General features: G+C 41.2%; 1 protein-coding gene across 5 annotated transcripts in view; it reads left to right on the forward strand.

The window, feature by feature from the left end:
- The window catches only part of LOC149932750 (irregular chiasm C-roughest protein-like), a 194120-nt gene extending 180889 nt beyond the window's left edge, over positions 1 to 13231 (forward strand). For 4 of the 5 annotated variants that reach the window (XM_090155787.1, XM_090155788.1, XM_090155789.1 and 1 more), the window contains 11 exons: positions 125 to 313; positions 1071 to 1193; positions 5819 to 5925; positions 8162 to 8369; positions 9179 to 9436; positions 9579 to 9827; positions 10121 to 10242; positions 10956 to 11130; positions 11197 to 11307; positions 11410 to 11627; positions 11701 to 13231. In XM_090155787.1, coding sequence (XP_090011913.1) covers positions 125 to 313; positions 1071 to 1193; positions 5819 to 5925; positions 8162 to 8369; positions 9179 to 9436; positions 9579 to 9827; positions 10121 to 10242; positions 10956 to 11130; positions 11197 to 11307; positions 11410 to 11627; positions 11701 to 12108 — 2168 coding nt within the window. In that variant the 3' untranslated portion in view covers positions 12109 to 13231. The remainder of the gene's footprint in view (positions 1 to 124; positions 314 to 1070; positions 1194 to 5818; positions 5926 to 8161; positions 8370 to 9178; positions 9437 to 9578; positions 9828 to 10120; positions 10243 to 10955; positions 11131 to 11196; positions 11308 to 11409; positions 11628 to 11700) is intronic. The other variant, XM_090155791.1, reaches the window with a different exon arrangement.
- Positions 13232 to 20308: the final 7077 nt, after the last annotated feature.

Below are 20308 nucleotides of genomic sequence, written 5' to 3' on the forward strand. Positions count from 1 at the left end.
GGGGCGGGAACAGAGAGAACAGGGACTGTTATTTGGTTTTCGTACGGGCCGGCACTTAAAATATTTATCGGTATCGACAGTTCTATCTATCGGTAATAACCTATTGATTGTTTGTTCCAAACAGTACCGCAGCAACGGTTCGCCCTGGAACCGACGGACAGAACGGCGGTCGTTGGCTCCAATATACTCCTACCTTGCAGGGTCGAGAATAGGAGGGGCAATATTCAATGGACGAGAGATGGTTTTGGTTTGGGACAAGAAAGGATTTTGGCGGGATTTCCCAGATATTCTATGACTGGCAGTGACGAAGAAGGTAAACTACACCCAATTCGGTTTTTTTTTAATAATTTTCCCTTTCTGGTTCTATTTTCCAATTTTCAATAATTTCCCCTTTCTGGTATTATTTTCCAATTTTCAATAATTTCCCCTTTCTGGATCTATTTTCCAATTTTCAATAATTTCCCCTTTCTGGTTCTATTTTCAATTTTCAATAATTTCCCCTTTCTGGTTCTATTTTCCGATTTTCAATAATTTTCCCTTTCTGGTTCTATTTTCCGATTTTCAATAATTTCCCCTTTTTGGTTCTATATTTCAGATATTTCGTAATTTCCCCTTTTTGGTTCTATATTTCCTATTTTTAATAATTCCCTCTTTTGAGTTTAAAGTTCCGATTGTCAATAATTTCCCCTTTCTGGTTATATATTTCCGATTTTAATCATTCCTCTTTTTGGTTCTATATTTCAGATTTTTAGTAATTTCCCCTTTTTGGTTCTATATTTCCGATTTTTAATAATTCCCTCTTTTGAGTTCAACATTTCCGATTTTTAATAATTTCCCCTCTTTTGAGTTCAACATTTCCGATTTTTTATAATTTGCCCTTTTTGGTTCTATATTTCAAATTTTAGTATTTTCCCCTTTTGGTTCAGATCTATATTTCCGATTTTTAATAATTCCCTCTTTTGAGTTCAACATTTCCGATTTCTAATAATTTCCCCTTTTTGGTTCTACATTTCCGATTTTTAATAATTCCCTCTCATTTGTTCTATATTTCCAATTTTTATATTTTCCAGAGGACTTCTCCTTGAAGATTGACAACGTCAACCTTGAAGATGATGCTCAGTTTCAATGTCAGGTCGGTGCTGCGGAAGGAACCAAAGGCATTCGATCCAAAACCGCTCATCTTACCGTATATGGTAAGTCGCAACTTCTAATTTTAACTTATTTCGCTAACTAAAAAAGAGAATGAAGAAAATTTAAACCTCATAATGAAGAAATTTGCATACACTTCTACAGCCGTTAACTCTATTTTTAACCCTCATTTTAACCTACTTCATTTTACGCGAGGGTAGGGGCTTTCCGTCCTACAAAAATAGAGCTACCTTCCCATTAATTAAATTGATTATATATTTAATAATATAATCTAGGCCGTGTAGAAGATGTCTAGATTTATTATAATGATAGGCTGGTTGGAAGAGGCGCCGTTGTCGGAGACGCATCATGACGCCAAAATAAATCTGCCTCGGAGAAAATAATCGTTTCCCTCCCAAATCATATTTCGTGGGTGGGTGCGACGCGTCATGAAAAGGTTCCAGCCAGAGGCTTGTCTCGCCCAAAAACTATATTCCAGCTAAGCGGGCTGCTATTTAGACCGATTTCTAGCGTCCTGTGGCGAGAATGCGTGGTGGACCGTCATTTTCGGCTCCTATACGCGATTTGGTTCCGGACGAAGGGGCATTCGCTTCCCCTCCAGGCTCTCCCCGAAAGTTGGGCGCACGCAAATTTTTCCCGCAATGCACCCGTGGCTATAAAAAGAGGAGGGAAATTTTCGGAAAAAGATCAGGAAGAGGGGGAGTGGGAATTATAGGCGCGCTCCTCGTCACGGTCGCCACGTGTCCGTCGCACGTGCGTCGCTCGCGGAAATTCGAACGCATAGCGCCATCTACCTCCCACTCTAGAAACAATCAGCCTCTGGTTTTTAGAGCGTCTGAAGACGAAGTGTTTCGTAATAAGCGCTCGTGTTAATCGCCAGCCCACGCGGAATTGGCGCCGGATTATTTACGCGCCAAAGTGTTTGGCCGCCTGTCTTTCGCAAATATCTAGCGAATGGCCTACCTAGAGTTGACGTGGCGTTGGGGGGCGGAGGGAGGGCCCTGGGGCCTCGTGTCACCATCTTTATCAAGAACTGATTGAATGATAAGCCAACGAACGTCACCGAACCGTCAAAAATGCCCCGAGCTTTGATAAAAAAAAGGAAATTAGTACTGGATCCCGGGGAAGGTTGAATATTAATGTTCTTTTGCCCTTGACGTATTCCTCCGCGCAACCCCGAAAAACGACCGACGAGCGACGTTCGCGCTTTGGGTCCTTTCGCAAAACGCGCCGCCACACGTCGGAACTCCGGAGTGCGCCGCCGGTGGTTACCCGGACAACGATCTCTTTCTCTTTCTAGTAGCACTAAATTACCACCCTCTGTCGTCCGAATACCAAACTAAACCGTTATATAACCGTAAAAAATAAAAGGCTGTCGTGACTAACAAATTCCGATTACTTTTGATAAACACGCGTCGGAAACTTTCGTCTCGGTTTAATTATCGCGTTCGGAAGCGTGGTTGGTCTAAATTAGTCGCGGCTTTCGTATCGCGTATTTCGTCATCTAATTCGTGTCTCGCGTGTTTAAATTGTACGTACGAAGTAGCTTAACGCGAATAAATCAGAAAAACATTTGATGTTTAATAACGAGTTCCAAATTAACGTCACTTCTGGAATTTTTCTTTTAAAAACAAGCGCATCTCGGCGAACCCCCGAACGGTCGGAGATTAGATCTTCGACGCTTTAGATGAAACGATACGAAAACCCTTTTTCGCTTCCTCCCTCTAAGAAAAGAATAAAACCTGTTTCTGCCATTGTTTGTAATAGTTTTACGTCGAGAAAAGGTTCCTAATTTATTTGGTTCGTCATAGACGAAAACGCAGACTGAAAAGAGCAAAAGCGGAAAATGGTCGGATTGGAAAATTGGGGGGAGGGGGGGCGAAAGTACCGGGGTGGTTGTGGAGAAACTTTTAGACTGCCATAATTTGAAGAATAATTTCTATTTCTCCCCCCGGGCCGGTCCCCCTACCCTACGCCGTCGAAATTTTTTTCTAGCCACGCCATTGAATCTGGAAAAGGAGTTTTTGAGAAAACTTCATTTTTACTTTGTCCAATTTTCCATATTAATCGAGGAAAAAATGGGTCTAGAGTCGAAAACGTCCCGTCCTAACTGACAGCGTAGTCGAGAGTATGGTGGGGGGGGGGTAAAATCCGCGTGTATTTATAACGCTCTCGGTGCCTTTGATTACGCTGTTAGTTAAGTTCGGGTTCGACGCGGAAATAGGAGAGAAGGAAAAAAAGAGGGACTCATTCAAAAATGGAGAAGAAATTTGGAAACTCTTTCGCTTCGAATGAGCCTTCTTCAATTCGCTAGCACTTTTTAGCCCCCTCTATCGTCTCCAGAAGAAAAGAAAGAGGGAAATTATAGTCGTCACACAATGAAGCACTTTTCGAGTTTCCATTGAAATCGAAGTCCCGTTACTCCTTTTTTTTCGAACCACCCGCATTTTTTTTAAATAAAATAAGGTTGGATGAAAAAACCGTGCAATTTTTTTTTCTCCCCTCTCACTGGGCGAGTTCCCCAAATAGAGCAATATAGGGGAGGTTTCATTGTAATAAGTCCCGGAAATTTCTACATTTCCAAGTTTCGGCCAAAAGCGGAATCCATCCGTATTTTCTTATTAAGCTCAATTTCCAAAATGATTTTGCATTGAGAGAAGGACGAGATTGAAGAAGTTCCAGCCAGATTGAGAGAAGCGAAATTGGAGGCTTTCAAGGTGCTGTAACGCTACCCGCCTTTTTTTAATCAGAATTGAAGAAGAAATTAAAATATTTGAGAAAAGGGGGACATCTATCCGTTTCACCTTTTTCTTTTTTTGTGGAATTCGAGGGAGAAGACAAAAGATAATTATCTAATAATCCAACTCGTTATATTTCGGAACTTTTTCCGTATTTTGTTTTAACAAAAAATGGAAAATATCACCCGCGATTTTGATAATTTGATTTTTAAGGAAACTCTCTCTTTTAGTAGTAGTTAATTATATTCGCTTATTAAACTACACTTGATAATACGGAAAAGGAAAAAGTATACCTTATTTTACGTCGCTTAATAACTAGTGCTCGGAATTGTTTATTCATTATCCGCAAATTTTCCGATTTATTTAAAAAACGTTGGTAAAAAGAATATTATTTTAACTTATTTAATTATGTTTTTTACGTAACCAAGCATTTATTTGAATAAAAGTGGTATATATTTAAATAATTGTTTGTTTTATTTAAATAAATAGGCTTATTCACTTTCAATTATTTAAACATTTTACAATTTTTATTCAACTATTGGTTATTTAAATAAATATGGATAAAAATTAATCGAATGCCGAGCACTACGCTACCTTAGAACAAGAGTCAAGCAAGTCTAAAAACCCCTATTTGAGAAAAACCAGTTTTAATTTCGAAATCTAGCATAATAACAATGGTAATCTAATAATGAAAATTGATAAAAAAATAGAGTGAAAATATATATTGAAAATTTTGTACTGAGTCACCGTAATTTAAAAGCACTCGAGGATTGTTATTTTTAATTTCTTTCAATAGTCACGTATCTCGACTTACTTGACTTTTGCTCTCAGGTAGCGACTATTAATAACCATTGACCCCAAATTGTGGACTTTCGTCGCCTACAACGAAGCTACCCGTGAACAACACTTCTACAGGCGTTTGTAGGTCAATGTTAGGCCTGCCAAAACTGTTCCTTTTTCGTCAAACGTTAAATAAACCCGCTTAAATAAAAATAAACAAAATGTAGCCGAAAATTATCGGAATTATTTAAAAATTACGAACAACTATACCTTGGTAGTATCTCTTAGTAAATTGTCACTGAACTATAAAAAGGCAATTTAGGCGCGATAAAAATGTAAAGTTCCTTTTACCCGCGACGGGGTGAAATTTGGGCGCCACCCTTCCTCGTAGATCTTACTTTAATATCTCGAACGGAAAAAGAAGAACGAGAATGTGTGAGACTAACTTTTTTGATCCGCCATGACCGGCTCGCGTATCTGTATGAGCCGTTTTCATTCGTTCTTTTCTCGGGCGAGGCCCATAAAAATTTCGCGTCCAATTACGGTAGGAAGGTACCCTCGTAAAAGATAATAAACTTTTTCGGGGCCAGAATGGATACGAAATGATATAAAAAAGGAAGAGAGGGCTAAAAAGCGATTTAGCTCGTCTTAGTGGCGCGGACCCCGCTGAAACCGCAAAACGCTTTTAAATCAGCCTCTTTTCTTGCCCTTATATAGTTTTACGAGGCCATTCCGGCGCTCTGTTTGGTCCGATTTTTCTTAGCCCTTTTTAAAAGTCCCCCTATTGCGACTTTGCCTTCGTACTTCTTCCGAGAGCCTCTCCCCCCCGTCCATCCCCGCTACTGTCGGTGGCCCTTTTATCTTTTTTCTTAAGATCATTTAGTTTGTGGAAGGAGTATAGTCATTCGACTCTACTCGCGAACGCTTATATCTTTAAGGTTATGGCGTTATACGCTACGCTGGCGCCGCCTTTGAATGGGCTTGGAAACTAAACCCGGACCGCGATGTTATAGGCACGATGGTTTCTCCACGAGGTCGAGGGATCGGCCAAAGATTTTTTCTCACTCTCTTTCGGCTCCCATTCTCACTAGCTCATCTCTGCCACCAACGATGTTTCAACTCTGCTTTTTTTTTCTCTCTTTTTATCGCAGTTCCTCCGGAGCCTCCGAAGATCGTCCAGGGCGATTCTTTGCACACTACGGCGGGCATCACGGTCGAGCTGACCTGCGAATCTCACGCCGGCAAGCCAGCCGCCGAGGTAAGTTCGATTTCGAATTAGCCAGGGTCAAAAAATTCGATAGCCGGAAATTTGCCACTTTCGTCTCCTCCCCCCCCCCCGCCGCGATTTCATCCCCCCTCTCATAAAAAGAATAGAATGACTTTATTTTTTATCGAGCTTTAAATACAAAAAAAGTGAAGCTAATCTTCAGTTTTAGGCTGACCGGGGCTTAATTTAGTTGGTTACTTCTTAATTGACTTTTAAATGAATTTTACTTCTGACTTAGTTTTTTTATGGTATATTGTAAATCTCATCTGGTCGTAGTAGACCAAATAATTCAGTGGTTATAAAATATTACTATACGGGGTGTTTCAAAAGGGTATTCAAAAATTTCAAGGAGTTGTATGGGGGGAATTGAGAAGTATACCTGTTTTTGTCCCATTTTTCTACGATGAGTGAAAAGAGCGCCAGAGAGCTTCAAAGTGTGTCCTACTAGCCCCGGGAAGTAGGCTGCAACAAGCGCAAAACCAAGCAGCAGGGAAATGCGAACATTAAGGTTTGGGTTCTTGTGATAGTTAAAAAAGGTCTTTGTAAGCAAATCGAGGTAACCAGCGTAAAAAAAGTAAATTTAAACAGTATTTAAAGTCCCTCCTGCATGATTTTGCGTTTGATGCCGCCTACTTCCAGCTCTTTTAACTCATCGTATGAAAATGGGAAAAAAACTGGCAAACTTCTCATCTCACCCCCTACAATTCCTTAAAATTTTTCCTAAACTTTTGAAACACCCTGTATAATCTAAAAAGTTTAGAAACGCTGTTGAAATAAATAGAATATGATTTTGTTATTCGATGACGTCAAAAATTTCATATCCAAAAAAGGACATCCCTTAAAACCAATAAGGAGATCAGTATGAATGATAAATCTTCCTCCAATATAATTAAATCTATTCGAACCGAGAACAAAAATCAGTCTTGTCAAAATACTCAAAACTTTTCCTAGTCTTAAAAAATGTCTGTGGGTTTATTTTTGGTACCTTTCATACACGCGTCGACAAAAAGCGGAAAAAGCATCGCAATTCCAAATTCTCCAAAGTATTAAACTCTTATCTCGGAAAGTAAAATTGGATTGTACGTTATTTTTATTCCGCGTGTTTTCTTCGGGATACGCGTGTCTCTCTCTCTCTCGGGTTTTTTGTAAGGTCGTTGTTGCGTAGCTAACATTTATCTCGGAAAGTAAAAACTACCTAGCGTTTCTCCTTTTTATATAAGTCTAAACCATCATTGCCTCTTCGTACAATTTCTGCGCCGGGTTTCGGAGGTTCGCGAAACATCTCCCTAGGCCCTTTTTTGCCCGTTTCGGTCCTGAAATGATAGAAAAAGAAGCGTTTTTTGGTCGCGAAACCGCGAGCGACACAAAACTTGTCAGATAGAAGGCGAGGAAGGGACGCGCCGGATAGGACCAGCGAAGAATAGTGGCTAGCCGCGGAATGTACTTTTTTGGACATCGCGTCTGTCACTTAGCAAAAGCGAGTCAAGATAAGCGTGGTTGAATCCGAACGTCGTGTAAGACCTTCTCCAGCCTCTATATTTCCTCCCACCCCGGAGCGATACGCCACTTCCATTCGTCTACTATCCGCCTGGTGGACCCGCGACGTTACGAAGTCAAAGCGATCGTTTGGACCTTAACCCGTTGTATATTTCCAACATTTCTTGGCACGTATGAAAAGCCCCGAACCCCCGAGATACGGGCGTTCTTCTTCTCCGGGCTTACTTTTTTTACATATATTTCTGGGGCTTATTGAGCACCGATATGAGCCCTTTGCCCCGAAAAAATTGAGAAGAAATGTCCCCTTCTACTGACGCGCGAAACCAAAAACGTGACCTCGGAGGTTATTTTTCGTTTATTTTCCTTTTCGAAAACTGCTCGAAAGGAATTGGGAAGGGAGGTTTTTGCGTATACGTACGAACGAGGAGAATCGCTTTTATATCAGCGATTCCCCCGTTCCGGAAAGGCCGCGAACGTCATTGGTCGTTTCTTTGGGTATCCGTCCGCCATTATCGCTCGAGCGACCGAAAGCAGAGACGCCAGTGACATCTGTCCAACGAGACATCAACCCGAATCCGGCGTTTCGTTTTCTTACCCTATTCTCTTCGTCCTCCCAATCTCGGATCCATTCCTACTTCTCTTTCGGGGGCTCCTATTTTTAGTTTCGGGGGATCCCGGGGTATTTAGAGCTTTGCCGTTGGTCCTTACGGGGAATTTGTCTACTTTACAGTTGGCGTGGCTCGACGGGGAGGCGTCTGTGGTCAAATCTAACTTAGAACAATCGAAAACCTTGATGTCGGACGGCAAGAGGTACAACTCGGCGCTCAAGTGGACGTTGACTCCCGGACGTCAGCACGACGGCAAGACGTTCAAATGCCGAGCCGAGAATCCGGCTCTTTCGCAACCATTGTACGCCGAGATTACGCTGCAAGTCAAATGTAAGTTCCCCGCGACTGTCGCGCGCGTGTCATCCTCGCCGCTTCCCACCCAGCCATTCGGCGTACGTCTTCAACCGCGAATGTTTCTCATTTCGTCGGCGTTGCTCTTTTTCCAAACGGAGAAGAAAAACTTTTAATTCTCGCTTTTAAAGCGGAAACTGGGCCGGGTTTCGGGCCCGTTGTTTCGCCGTGGCCCTTCCTTAAGCTCCGTTTCAAACCGACCGCGTTATTTTGTTAATTTGTTCCGTTTTCCATTAACGTTTATAACGCTTTGGTGACTCTAAAAATAGGGATCATTTACTCCGTTCCGCGCGGTTTCTCCGGAAGCCGAACGATATTTCATTCGCTTCCCTAAAAACTTGTTTATTTTTCGAGTCGTTTTCTTCCGAAAGAGAAATGGTTCGTTTGAGAAACATTTCTTTGACTCCGCGGCGCGCCTCCAATTTTTTCTCTTTCGCCCTTTCGTTCCGGAATTCGAGGGTCGGCGGCGGTGGCTGTTTGTCAAAGGGGAAGCGAGGTGGGCGGCCGCCCACTATACCTTCGCCGACTGCCCTCTCGCCCCAGAATAAGACGCTCGGTTTCATTTAAACATTACTCTTTCTCCGAAATAATCGACTACGAAATGATTAACAGTTCTTTAATCAAATTTTCTTTCTTCGCGCGTTAACTCCCCGTTTCTCCGGATCCTCCCCGTCTTTGTATTTCGAAAAAACCTTTTTAGAAAGTTCTCGACGCGAAAAATAAACTTTGATTTCTTTCTTTCTCTCTCTCTCGCTCCTGCTTTTTGCTGAACGAAATATATTATTTAGACCCACCGGAAATTACTCTGAAAGTAAACTCGGACAAAATAATTGAATTCGACGACGTGACATTCACGTGCGAAGCCGTGGCCAACCCGGCCGAACTCGTTTACAAATGGTACCGCAACGACGAACTCATCAACGGGGATTACACCACCAGCCTCACCATCAGGAAGGTCACCAGGGACTACAATAAGCAGTCCATCTCCTGCGAGGTTGGAAACACCGTCGGCACTACCAAATCGACTCATAATCTCAACGTGCATTGTTAGTATCTCTTTCTTCGATAATCTTTTTACTAAACATTTACCCCCGTTCCTTTTACGGTTATAACAAAGTGTTCTAAGTATAAACCACCTAACGGGTGTTCCTGACTATTTCTAACGTTTGGGTGGTCTTGATTTCGTAGATGGCCCAGTGATGAGGACGTTAGCTGAGAATGTAGCCGTCGATTTGGGTGAGAGCGTGAAGCTTCTTTGCGACGTGGACGGCAACCCGAAGCCAGAGATTGTTTGGACATTCCAAAATAACGTCGTGGCCACCACCAAAGAATACGTCATTAAGCAAATGACTCCCGATCTAGCCGGAAAATACACTTGCAGGGCCGTTGTCCCCGATTTCCCCGAGACTATCTCCGAAATGGCAGTCTTCATTAAAGGTAACTTTCATTTTTTAAACGTTAATTACTATCGAATGTCTAACTCTTTATAAATGTAATTGCGTTCTTTCGTTGTTTATTAACCGTCTTCTTTTCCCAACTCAGTAATTATTTAAATTGTAAATAAATGTGTATCGATAACTACCATTACGTCGGATGTAACGTTGAAAATAAATTGAACAATAATCCCAAGTTTTTTTTTTAAATTACCAAAGCGATTGTCATATTTATCTAATCGCGAATCGTTCAAACGCTCGTTTCAAATAAATAACTTTCGAAACGTTTTCGCGCAGGTCCGCCCAGTATTATCAGTCCAAAAACTCAGTACGGAATCGAAGGGGACCTCGTCAGACTGGAGTGCTTGATCAACTCGGTGCCATTACCCAACAGCGTCATTTGGACCAAGAACGGAAAGGTAAAAAAACACGCGATGAAAGAAGAAATTTTAATTATGTTTTCGAGTGGAGTGGGGTTCGATAAACCTCGCCAGAGCCACTTCTATCTCACGAACGTCATTTAGTTTTTTTTACAACAACGAAATGAGCGAGCTTTTACGAGCTATTAAGAAGCGACAAATTTCCCGGAACAAAAACAAATGTAATTAAATCTAGTCGATTGACGAAGAGTTTGAATGCCAGAGTGAACGCCCTCTTCAAAGAATATTATCCTTTCAATATACGTAGTTAAATTAAGTTGATAGTGTACAGGGGCGTAGGAACCAGGGGGGGCAAGGGGGGCAACTAATGTTATTGCCCCTCCAACTTTTTGGTTAGTTGAAATCTTCAAATTCTCATTTTAAAAGCATATAAAGCTTGTAGAACCTCAACTGCGTTTAAATTTCAGTCTTTTGCCGCCAATTTACATAGTAGTAAAATGTACACGTGCATTCGGAGAAGCTACACTCCATTAAAAATTCAAACCCATTCTCCAGACCCCTTTTGGTTTCTCTTTGCCCCCTCCAACTTCTAGAACGTTCCTACGCCCCTGATAGTGTATTCCCGATGTATATGACTTTTTGGAAAACTATATAATTGAATTTTGATTCATCCCAAATTGGACGCGTCGATCGTTTCTAACTATATATATTTATATAAATATATACGAAGTGATTTTGGTTGTCCGTTGCAGGTGGTGGATATCGATAACTCCGAAGGCTACGAAATTGTGCAAGAGGAAATTGCCAATGGATTAAGAAATTCTCTGGTGATTCGAAAAGCGAGCGATTCCGATTTCGGCGAATACAACTGCACCGTCTCCAACACTTTCGGTGACAGGAGCGCCGTCTTTTCCTTGCAGAGACAAAGTGAGTTCCGCGGATGGGAGTTGGGCAGCCGCGATGATCTCCGAGACTAATTGTACTCTTTCGCAGAGAGCCTGCCAATGCTAATTATATTAGCGGGAGTCATCGGCGGGATCGTTTTTATCGTATCAGTGACGATAGTGATTATTCTCTGCCTTCGGAGGAAGTCAGTCGTGAAAGGTAACTGGGCCAGCGCGCCTCCTATCTCCTCCTCGAAAGGGGCTCGTTATCTCGGGCAAAAGGGATTAATGCGGCTAATTCGTTCATTAACGCGCTTGGCAGACGACGACTACAGCTCGGAGAAGAAGACGAAGCAGTCGGATTCCGGCTCGTCGGGAGACTCGGATCTCAAAGTGGAGATTCGAACCGCCTCTTCCCTTTCCAACACGGAGCACGAACGCAGTTGGGAGGACAACAGCGACACCACTCGCGCGCAAGACGCTCAAGACATTTACAAATACGCCGCCGAGTACACGGAGCAAGGATTCCCGCCTAAACCGGTAAGAAGCGGCCCTTCCCCCCCTTTTCGGACTGATTGCTCATATACGTCTTCGTTCTTTTTGTTTTCCAAAGGGATTTAGTGATAGATTTAAATATAACGGTTCGCCTTTACCACTACAGGAGACGCAGAACAACAACGGCTACATTCCTTACGTCGACTATTCCAGGGACTACAACCCGCCTCCGTCGTCCGTGCAACTGACTCCCAGCCGAGACACCACCTACGACAGCGCCTCTCACCAGTCACTCAACGACTTGGCGCCCATCGTAGACCCTCGGTACAACGCCGGGTACGCCAACCCGTACCTCAGGACTTCGCAGTCCAACCTGCCCCCGCCCCAGGGCGTGTACGTGTCGCCGCGAGCCAGTATGGCCTCGGGCGGAGGAGCGGTGGCCGGCGGGCCCGTGTTGGGCCACGGACGATATATCACGGCCCAACAGTCGCACCTCAAACCAGGAACATTGGCCACTCACGTTTGACCATGACTTCACTTTTTCTACCTTCTCAACGCGCGAACCCCCGAAACTTAACGCGCCGAATTTGCAAAGACGAGCGGAGAAACCCCGCCAGTCTCGCGCCGAAACGGTCGAGAAAATAACTCCTTTTCGCGAATTAAATTAAAAGATTACTGAGACGTGCTCAAAAGAAGAACGCGCGAAATGAAGTATAAGACTCCATTCTGATACGGCTATTTCGCGACGCTTCGAGTCTTTCGTTCGGAAAGTTTCGCTCGCCGGGAACGAACTCCTTTTTTCCAATTTCTCCGCGAACTCGGGACGGTTTCTTCGCGTCTTTCGTCATTCCTCGAATACTCCAAAATTTAAACGAAAATTTTGAACAAAAAAAGAGAATTGAACCCTCAAAATTGGTTCGGGATTTGTCACGCGACGAACGGTGCCAGTCGAACGAGGGGCGAAAAGTTCTGGAACGGAATCTTTCTACCTCCTCAACTTCTATATATACTTCCTAATAAGACTTTTGACAAAAATAGTGTGCCAATGTATTATATATATATATATATATTAACAAAAAATCGTGTCGAGTCGAGAGGGAGTCGCTCGACTCGCCGTAACGACTTAATAATTATCAAGCCAAAGTTTCGCGTCATTTGTCGAGATGATAAATAGACGTCAATTTAAAATCGTTAAGAGGATGTGTAAAAATTCAATTTTTAAGCGACTCGAAATTACTCCTGCCGATAGGTCACTAAGTTCCTCGGCTAAAAGGCTGCGAACGTTCGTTTTAGAGGGACCCGATGTAGGCCTCCGCGAATTGAGACGTTCACGCGGAATTCAGTATTTTCTTTTCTACGTTACTTTCCGTCGAAGGAAAAATGTTTTTAAGTTCGTTTCTTTCAACGCGAAAGTTTTTGTTTTTAGTTTTCGGGATTACCATAGAGCGTGAAAATTCCTAAACAGAAGGAAAAACAAACCGCGACTTGTCCACCTTTGAGAGCTTGATCGTCGTTTCTTTTATTAACGCCAAAAACGCGGTCGTAGTGAATTTTGAACAGTCCTTCGGTAAAAAATCACGCGCGGTTTTAAGCGTTTTGAACTGACCGCCGTTTCGGAGCACTCCAAAGTCCTTCTTGGAATTTCAAAACGACGCGTTTGAAGGAAAAAACGTCAGAAACATTACCAAAGCAAAAAATAAATAAAACTTCGTACGAGTGTATCGTTGTGTTTAATCATTGTTAATTAAACTTTGTAATATATTATTAAAAAAAACGTAAGATTTCGGTGCGTCTTTAAGATAAGATACACGGTGGCCTTAGACAATCGCTCACTGCTATGAAAACAATATAAATAAACATTCGAACGTCTTGATGAAAGTGAAAGCGGAGATGTCAGGACTTGGTTTTTAATTTTAGGTTTCATCTCCGCGAAAACAGCAAAACTTCCCGCATTATAAAATAATATGAAAATAAGTCTGTCATCGCCATTTTTCACGTGTTTTTTACATTCGATTTTGACGATGGAATGCCGGTTATTAAGAAAATAACGAAATTTGTTTTTATTTAAAAGTCTTTTGTTTTAACCTAGCAGAAAAAAAATCATTTTGTGAATATTTGCTAAAGATGAGTTTAAAAAAATAAAATTCGCGCGAAATGAAATTGGTTGTTGCCTTTGTAAATAGTGTATATTAAATGCTCCGAGAAAAAAAGGAAAAACGAAGAAATAACCGATTACGTTAAAAAAAATAAAAAAGAATATTAGCACCTGTAATTGCGAAAACTAAAAAGTGTTAATTTTCGCCTCGGAGCCTGATGGTGTTCCTTGAAGTTCATATTTATGATGTTGCCTTATATTTTTCACCGTGAATGAATGTAGGCAATAAAGCTTCCTGAACATTCATTTGCTTTATTTCCGCGTCTGTTCAGTTATTTTATAGTTAAAAACCATAGTCCTACTTATTGCTGTAAGTTTAAAATACGTAAACTTGCTTTACGTACTCCATTGGTTTTAGTGTGAAACGGAAGCTGTTTCAATTTATTCCCATCGATCGAGGAGTGTGACGATAACTTTCAAAACAAAGGTATGTATTAAAACCATAAACGTAGGGTTGTATTTTAATTAAGCCACTGTCACTCCTGTCCACAAAAAGTCTTAAATTTAGATTCATTAAAAGTATAAATCAATTTTTTTAATCCCTGGCCGATGATCGATTAATATCTTTTATTAGTACTGCAAACATTTTTCCTATTCAACAAAACGTTTTCCTCTTCAAAGCCCTCCTCTTTAACGAACTTATTATACATGTACCTACTAATCAAGAGTATAAATCGCTCAATGTAATGTCGTGTACTTTGGTAACCGCAAAAATATTCGATTCAATTCCTAATTGTTGTATTTTCTCGGTCATTGAAGTAGTAGAGGCTACCGGTTTAACCTTGGACTGGCTGAAAGACTATCTGATTGATAGAATTAAGCGACTTCACCTAGGAACCACAAACAAAGCACCCCACACAAGGAGAACGCAACCCGTCAAAAGTGGTGCATTTTCTTGTTTACAGTTTTCATTGGCTAGACGCTTTAGCGCCTGCTGTCGTCGGATGGGGAAAATACGGAAATTGTCTATATTTCTAAATATAGTCTTATAAAAAGTAAAAAATAAATTCTTATAATAGGCTTCTGAGAGTAATTTAATTTGAATAGATTTATACATTTAATTAATTAATTAGTTAATTACAACATAAAGCGGATAATTTATATCAATAGAAGTTATATATATAGCTGGGTTCTCATGATATTAGCTTTAAGGTATGACATGATCACATTGTGGATGATAAATGAGGTATACAATTATAATTGTAGGTTGATGTTTTCCTTCCACACAAAATTTAAATATACATGTTATTTCTAGTATTTCTTGATTTCATTTTTAATTTAATAAAAACTGTATTGGATTTCGTACATCCAAACTGTAATTAAAAAAATACAGTCGAAATTGCCTAAAATTATTTTACATTTTCAATTTACATTTTACAGTAATTCGTGACATCATCATCCACGTAACGATTAAAACATAATTCGAATGTCAATTCTTGAACAATTTGCTTAGGCAAGAAATAATGAAAGAGGGATTGAAACGCTGCCAGGTGGGCGGTTTCAAGCAAAAGTTGGGTTATTTGGGAATTCATAGTTTCATAATTTTTAAAATTATGTAAAATTTATGGTTCATAATACGCTATTATATACGTCGATAAATATTCTTAGAGGTCGGGAACGGTTAATCATTATCCATGTTTAAATTGATTTTTTTCGGGTAAAAAATGTAAACAAAGAAATTCACCGGTTAATAAAAAAAACATGTATTATTCGTAAAATTTGAGTTTTTTATCGAAAAAAAACCGTTTTTCCGATTAATTTTACAAATTTATCAAAAAATTAATCGGATAATACAGAAATATAAATTACTTCAAGATCAAAACATTTTACGAATAATTTTGAGAGCTTTATCTATTGAATAAAAGTTAACCATCACCGACCTCTAAATATTCTTACTGCTATAAATTTCTTAATTTTTTTCGAATTATCGTTCAAAAGGCTGTATACCTTCCCTAATAGCACTACCAAAGGCTAAAGTGCCTTCATTGCTTTAATCATCACATAACAGTGATTTTATTGGACTGGAATTAGGCTGTATCGTAGAGAGAACAATTTTTGTTTGAGAGCTAAGACCACGTAACGTAACTCGTATAGTTCCAATGTATGTTTGAGAGCTAACACCATCAAAAACCATGGGGGGAAAAGAGGGGATTATATTTAAATTTTTATTACATATAATCCAAACTATCCTATATAAGTGTGACGAAGTAATGATATGTCGACTGCACAAGCCGTATATGGTCAGAAGTAATAAATAAGTGTGACGAAGTAATAATATGTCTACTGCCAGAAGTAATAAATAAGTGTGACGAAGTAATAATATGTCTACTGCCAGAAGTAATAAATAAGCGTGAGACTGCTGGGTCATGGAGATTATCAAAGCCGTGTATGGCCAGAAGTAATAAATAAGCGTGAGACTGCTGGGTCATGGAGATTATCGAAACCATGCATGGCCAGAAGTAATAACTAAGCGTGAGCCTGCTGGGTCATGGAGATTATCGAAACCGTGTATGGCCAGAAGTAATAAATAAGCGTGAGACTGCTGGGTCATGGAGATTATCGAAACCGTGTATGGCCAGAAGTAATAACTAAGCGTGAGCCTGCTGGGTCATGGAGATTATCGAAACCGTGTATGGCCAGAAGTAATAACTAAGCGTGAGCCTGCCGGGTCATGGAGATTATCGAAACCGTGTATGTCCAGAAGTAATAACTAAGCGTGAGCCTGCTGGGTCATGGAGATTATCAAAGCCGTGTATGGCCAGAAGTAATAAATAAGCGTGAGACTGCTGGGTCATGGAGATTATCAAAACCGTGTATGGCCAGAAGTAATAACTAAGCGTGAGCCTGCTGGGTCATGGAGATTATCGAAACCGTGTATGGCCAGAAGTAATAACTAAGCGTGAGCCTTCTGGGTCATGGAGATTATCAAAGCCGTGTATGTCCAGAAGTAATAACTAAGCGTGAGCCTGCTGGGTCAAGGAGATTATCAAAGCCGTGTATGGCCAGAAGTAATAAATAAGCGTGAGCCTGCTGGGTCATGGAGATTATCGAAACCGTGTATGGCCAGATGTAATAACTAAGCGTGAGCCTGCTGGGTCATGGAGATTATCGAAACCATGTATGGCCAGAAGTAATAACTAAGCGTGAGCCTGCTGGGTCATGGAGATTATCAAAGCCGTGTATGGCCAGAAGTAATAAATAAGCGTGAGACTGCTGGGTCATGGAGATTATCGAAACCGTGTATGGCCAGAAGTAATAAATAAGCGTGAGACTGCTGGGTCATGGAGATTATCGAAACCTTGTATGGCCAGAAGTAATAACTAAGCGTGAGCCTGCTGGGTCATGGAGATTATCGAAACCGTGTATGGCCAGAAGTAATAACTAAGCGTGAGCCTGCTGGGTCAAGGAGATTATCAAAGCCGTGTATGGCCAGAAGTAATAAATAAGCGTGAGCCTGCTGGGTCATGGAGATTATCGAAACCGTGTATGGCCAGAAGTAATAACTAAGCGTGAGCCTGCTGGGTCATGGAGATTATCAAAGCCGTGTATGGCCAGAAGTAATAAATAAGTGTGACGAAGTAATAATATGTCTACTGCCAGAAGTAATAAATAAGTGTGACGAAGTAATAATATGTCTACTGCCAGAAGTAATAAATAAGCGTGAGACTGCTGGGTCATGGAGATTATCGAAACCGTGTATGGCCAGAAGTAATAACTAAGCGTGAGCCTGCTGGGTCATGGATATTATCGAAACCGTGTATGTCCAGAAGTAATAACTAAGCGTGAGCCTGCTGGGTCGTGGAGATTATTGAAACCGTGTATGGCCAGAAGTAATAAATAAGCGTGAGCCTGCTGGGTCATGGAGATTATCGAAACCGTGTATGGCCAGATGTAATAACTAAGCGTGAGCCTGCTGGGTCATGGAGATTATCGAAACCATGTATGGCCAGAAGTAATAACTAAGCGTGAGCCTGCTGGGTCATGGAGATTATCAAAGCCGTGTATGGCCAGAAGTAATAAATAAGCGTGAGCCTGCTGGGTCATGGAGATTATCGAAACCGTGTATGGCCAGATGTAATAACTAAGCGTGAGCCTGCTGGGTCATGGAGATTATCGAAACCATGTATGGCCAGAAGTAATAACTAAACGTGAGCCTGCTGGGTCATGGAGATTATCAAAGCCGTGTATGGCCAGAAGTAATAAATAAGCGTGAGACTGCTGGGTCATGGAGATTATCGAAACCGTGTATGGCCAGAAGTAATAAATAAGTGTGAGACTGCTGGGTCATGGAGATTATCGAAACCTTGTATGGCCAGAAGTAATAACTAAGCGTTAGCCTGCTGGGTCATGGAGATTATCGAAACAGTGTATGGCCAGAAGTAATAACTAAGCGTGAGACTGCTGGGTCATGGAGATTATCAAAGCCGTGTATGGCCAGAAGTAATAAATAAGCGTGAGCCTGCTGGGTCATGGAGATTATCGAAACCGTGTATGGCCAGAAGTAATAACTAAGCGTGAGCCTGCTGGGTCATGGAGATTATCAAAGCCGTGTATGGCCAGAAGTAATAAATAAGCGTGAGCCTGCTGGGTCATGGAGATTATCGAAACCGTGTATGGCCAGAAGTAATAACTAAGCGTGAGCCTGCTGGGTCATGGAGATTCTCAACGCCATGTATGGCCAGAAGTAATAAATAAGCGTGAGCCTGCTGGGTCATGGAGATTATCAAAGCCGTGTATGGCCAGAAGTAATAAATAAGCGTGAGCCTGCTGGGTCATGGAGATTATTGAAACCGTGTATGGCCAGAAGTAATAAATAAGCGTGAGACTGCTGGGTCATGGAGATTATCGAAACCGTGTATGGCCAGAAGTAATATATAAGCGTGAGACTGCTGGGTCATGGAGATTATCGAAACCATATGGCCAGAAGTAATAAATAAGCGTGAGACTGCTGGGTCATGGAGATTATCAAAACCGTGTACTTATTCTTCCTTCAGAGCTGGAATTAACTAAAAAATATTAGGGTGTATACGACCGGCCCTCTTGTTAAGCGCATGATGCCATACTTCCATGTTGTTTGTTGTTCTTTTTCCACAGTTTTTCCAGTGTTTCCAGGAATCCATATGGCTCTATCAAACCTAGCATCGAAGCCATCAAGCCTAGTTTCAACAAAGTAGTTTAGAAGCGCATCTACTTTAGGATTGTTAGTTCTCCAGTTCTTCAGGTTTTACAAGAAGCAGCGTTGAATGTCGTCGAACCAATTTCTTGATATTAGGATCGCCAGATACGTTGTTATACTCCGGTCTAAGTCCAACGTCAACCACTTTACGATATACGGCTATGGTGTAATGAAAAAAGCAGCCAGCTCTTGAAGCGGTTGGGTACGTCATAGAAATTGCGTTGAGCATGGAAATTTCGAAATCCAACTGAAATTTCTTAGGTCCAAACTTTAAATTGAGTAATGAAGCTTTTGCTCTAATTAGATCGAACATTTTAATGTAAGTACTGGACCTTTTACCTGGAAGTAGTGCGAAGACACAAGGAAACATCACGCCGTTAACTTCGCAGTGAATGATATAAAGTTGGCAGAATAGCTTTGGAACCGACTTGACGGTGTCATCCATGAACAGTGTTACAATCCTACAGAATGTCGAAAGAGTTTTCTCAACCAGTACCCTATATTTTACGGAAAACATTTATAATATTTTCGGTACAAGTAAAACTGCACTGAAATATTATTGAGCAGTAATATAACTTCATAGCTTCGGCCATAGTCGCCATTTAGGCTTGTATTACCTCTATGGCAAAAAATGTGAGTGAAGTTGTGTTACGTCCACTGATACTGCTTAATATGGCTACGGTCCGTAACGCTCAGCAGACAATTCGGCGCATATTTGATATAATCACTTTACGACTTCTTGCGTTTCCGGCTTGGACTTCATCAAATAAATCCGATTTTTTTTCATAAGGTTTAATTTTCAATCGGACTTTATCATTACGCAATAGGGAATTTTTTTACATTTTATACATTTACCTATATTCCCATATTGAAAAAGTACAACTTGTCAATAAATAAAGAGTACCTGCGAAAAATAGTTTCAAATACCAGAACGTTTACGAAGAAAAGACGGAATTGCTTCTGGGTCCTCCTTTATTCACTCAAGGATATGAGGCGAGGGACGAAAAATGGCAGCGCCGTCGGTGGGACGTTCATGCGCGATAGAGAATCCGTCTTTAGATTCCGTCAAGGACAAGAGCGACATTTTAATCCCGCCAAAATTTGTCTTTGAGAGAATAGAAACAAGACGTCCCACGTTTAGAGGCTATCTTAATATCGACGGCGCTGCCGGCGTTTTGAAAACACGGGTGGGCCGGAGGGCTAGGATCCTTTATTCACTGTAACAGCTGTCGCCGGATTGTCAGTAGTTGTACACCACGTTTTTATCCGTCTTAAAACGCTGGAGGGCAAATCGAATACCCCGAATTTAGCGACCCCCCATGGATACCGCCTCACCTCTTTCTCTCAAAATACTAACAATTTTCAGATAAGCGGGGGTTGATTCCAAAGAACTCG

Source organism: Leiobunum rupestre, chromosome 8 (genome assembly GCF_980474605.1).
Source record: "Leiobunum rupestre chromosome 8, qqLeiRupe1.1.hap1, whole genome shotgun sequence".
In the NCBI taxonomy this organism is placed as follows: Eukaryota; Metazoa; Arthropoda; class Arachnida; order Opiliones; family Sclerosomatidae; genus Leiobunum; species Leiobunum rupestre.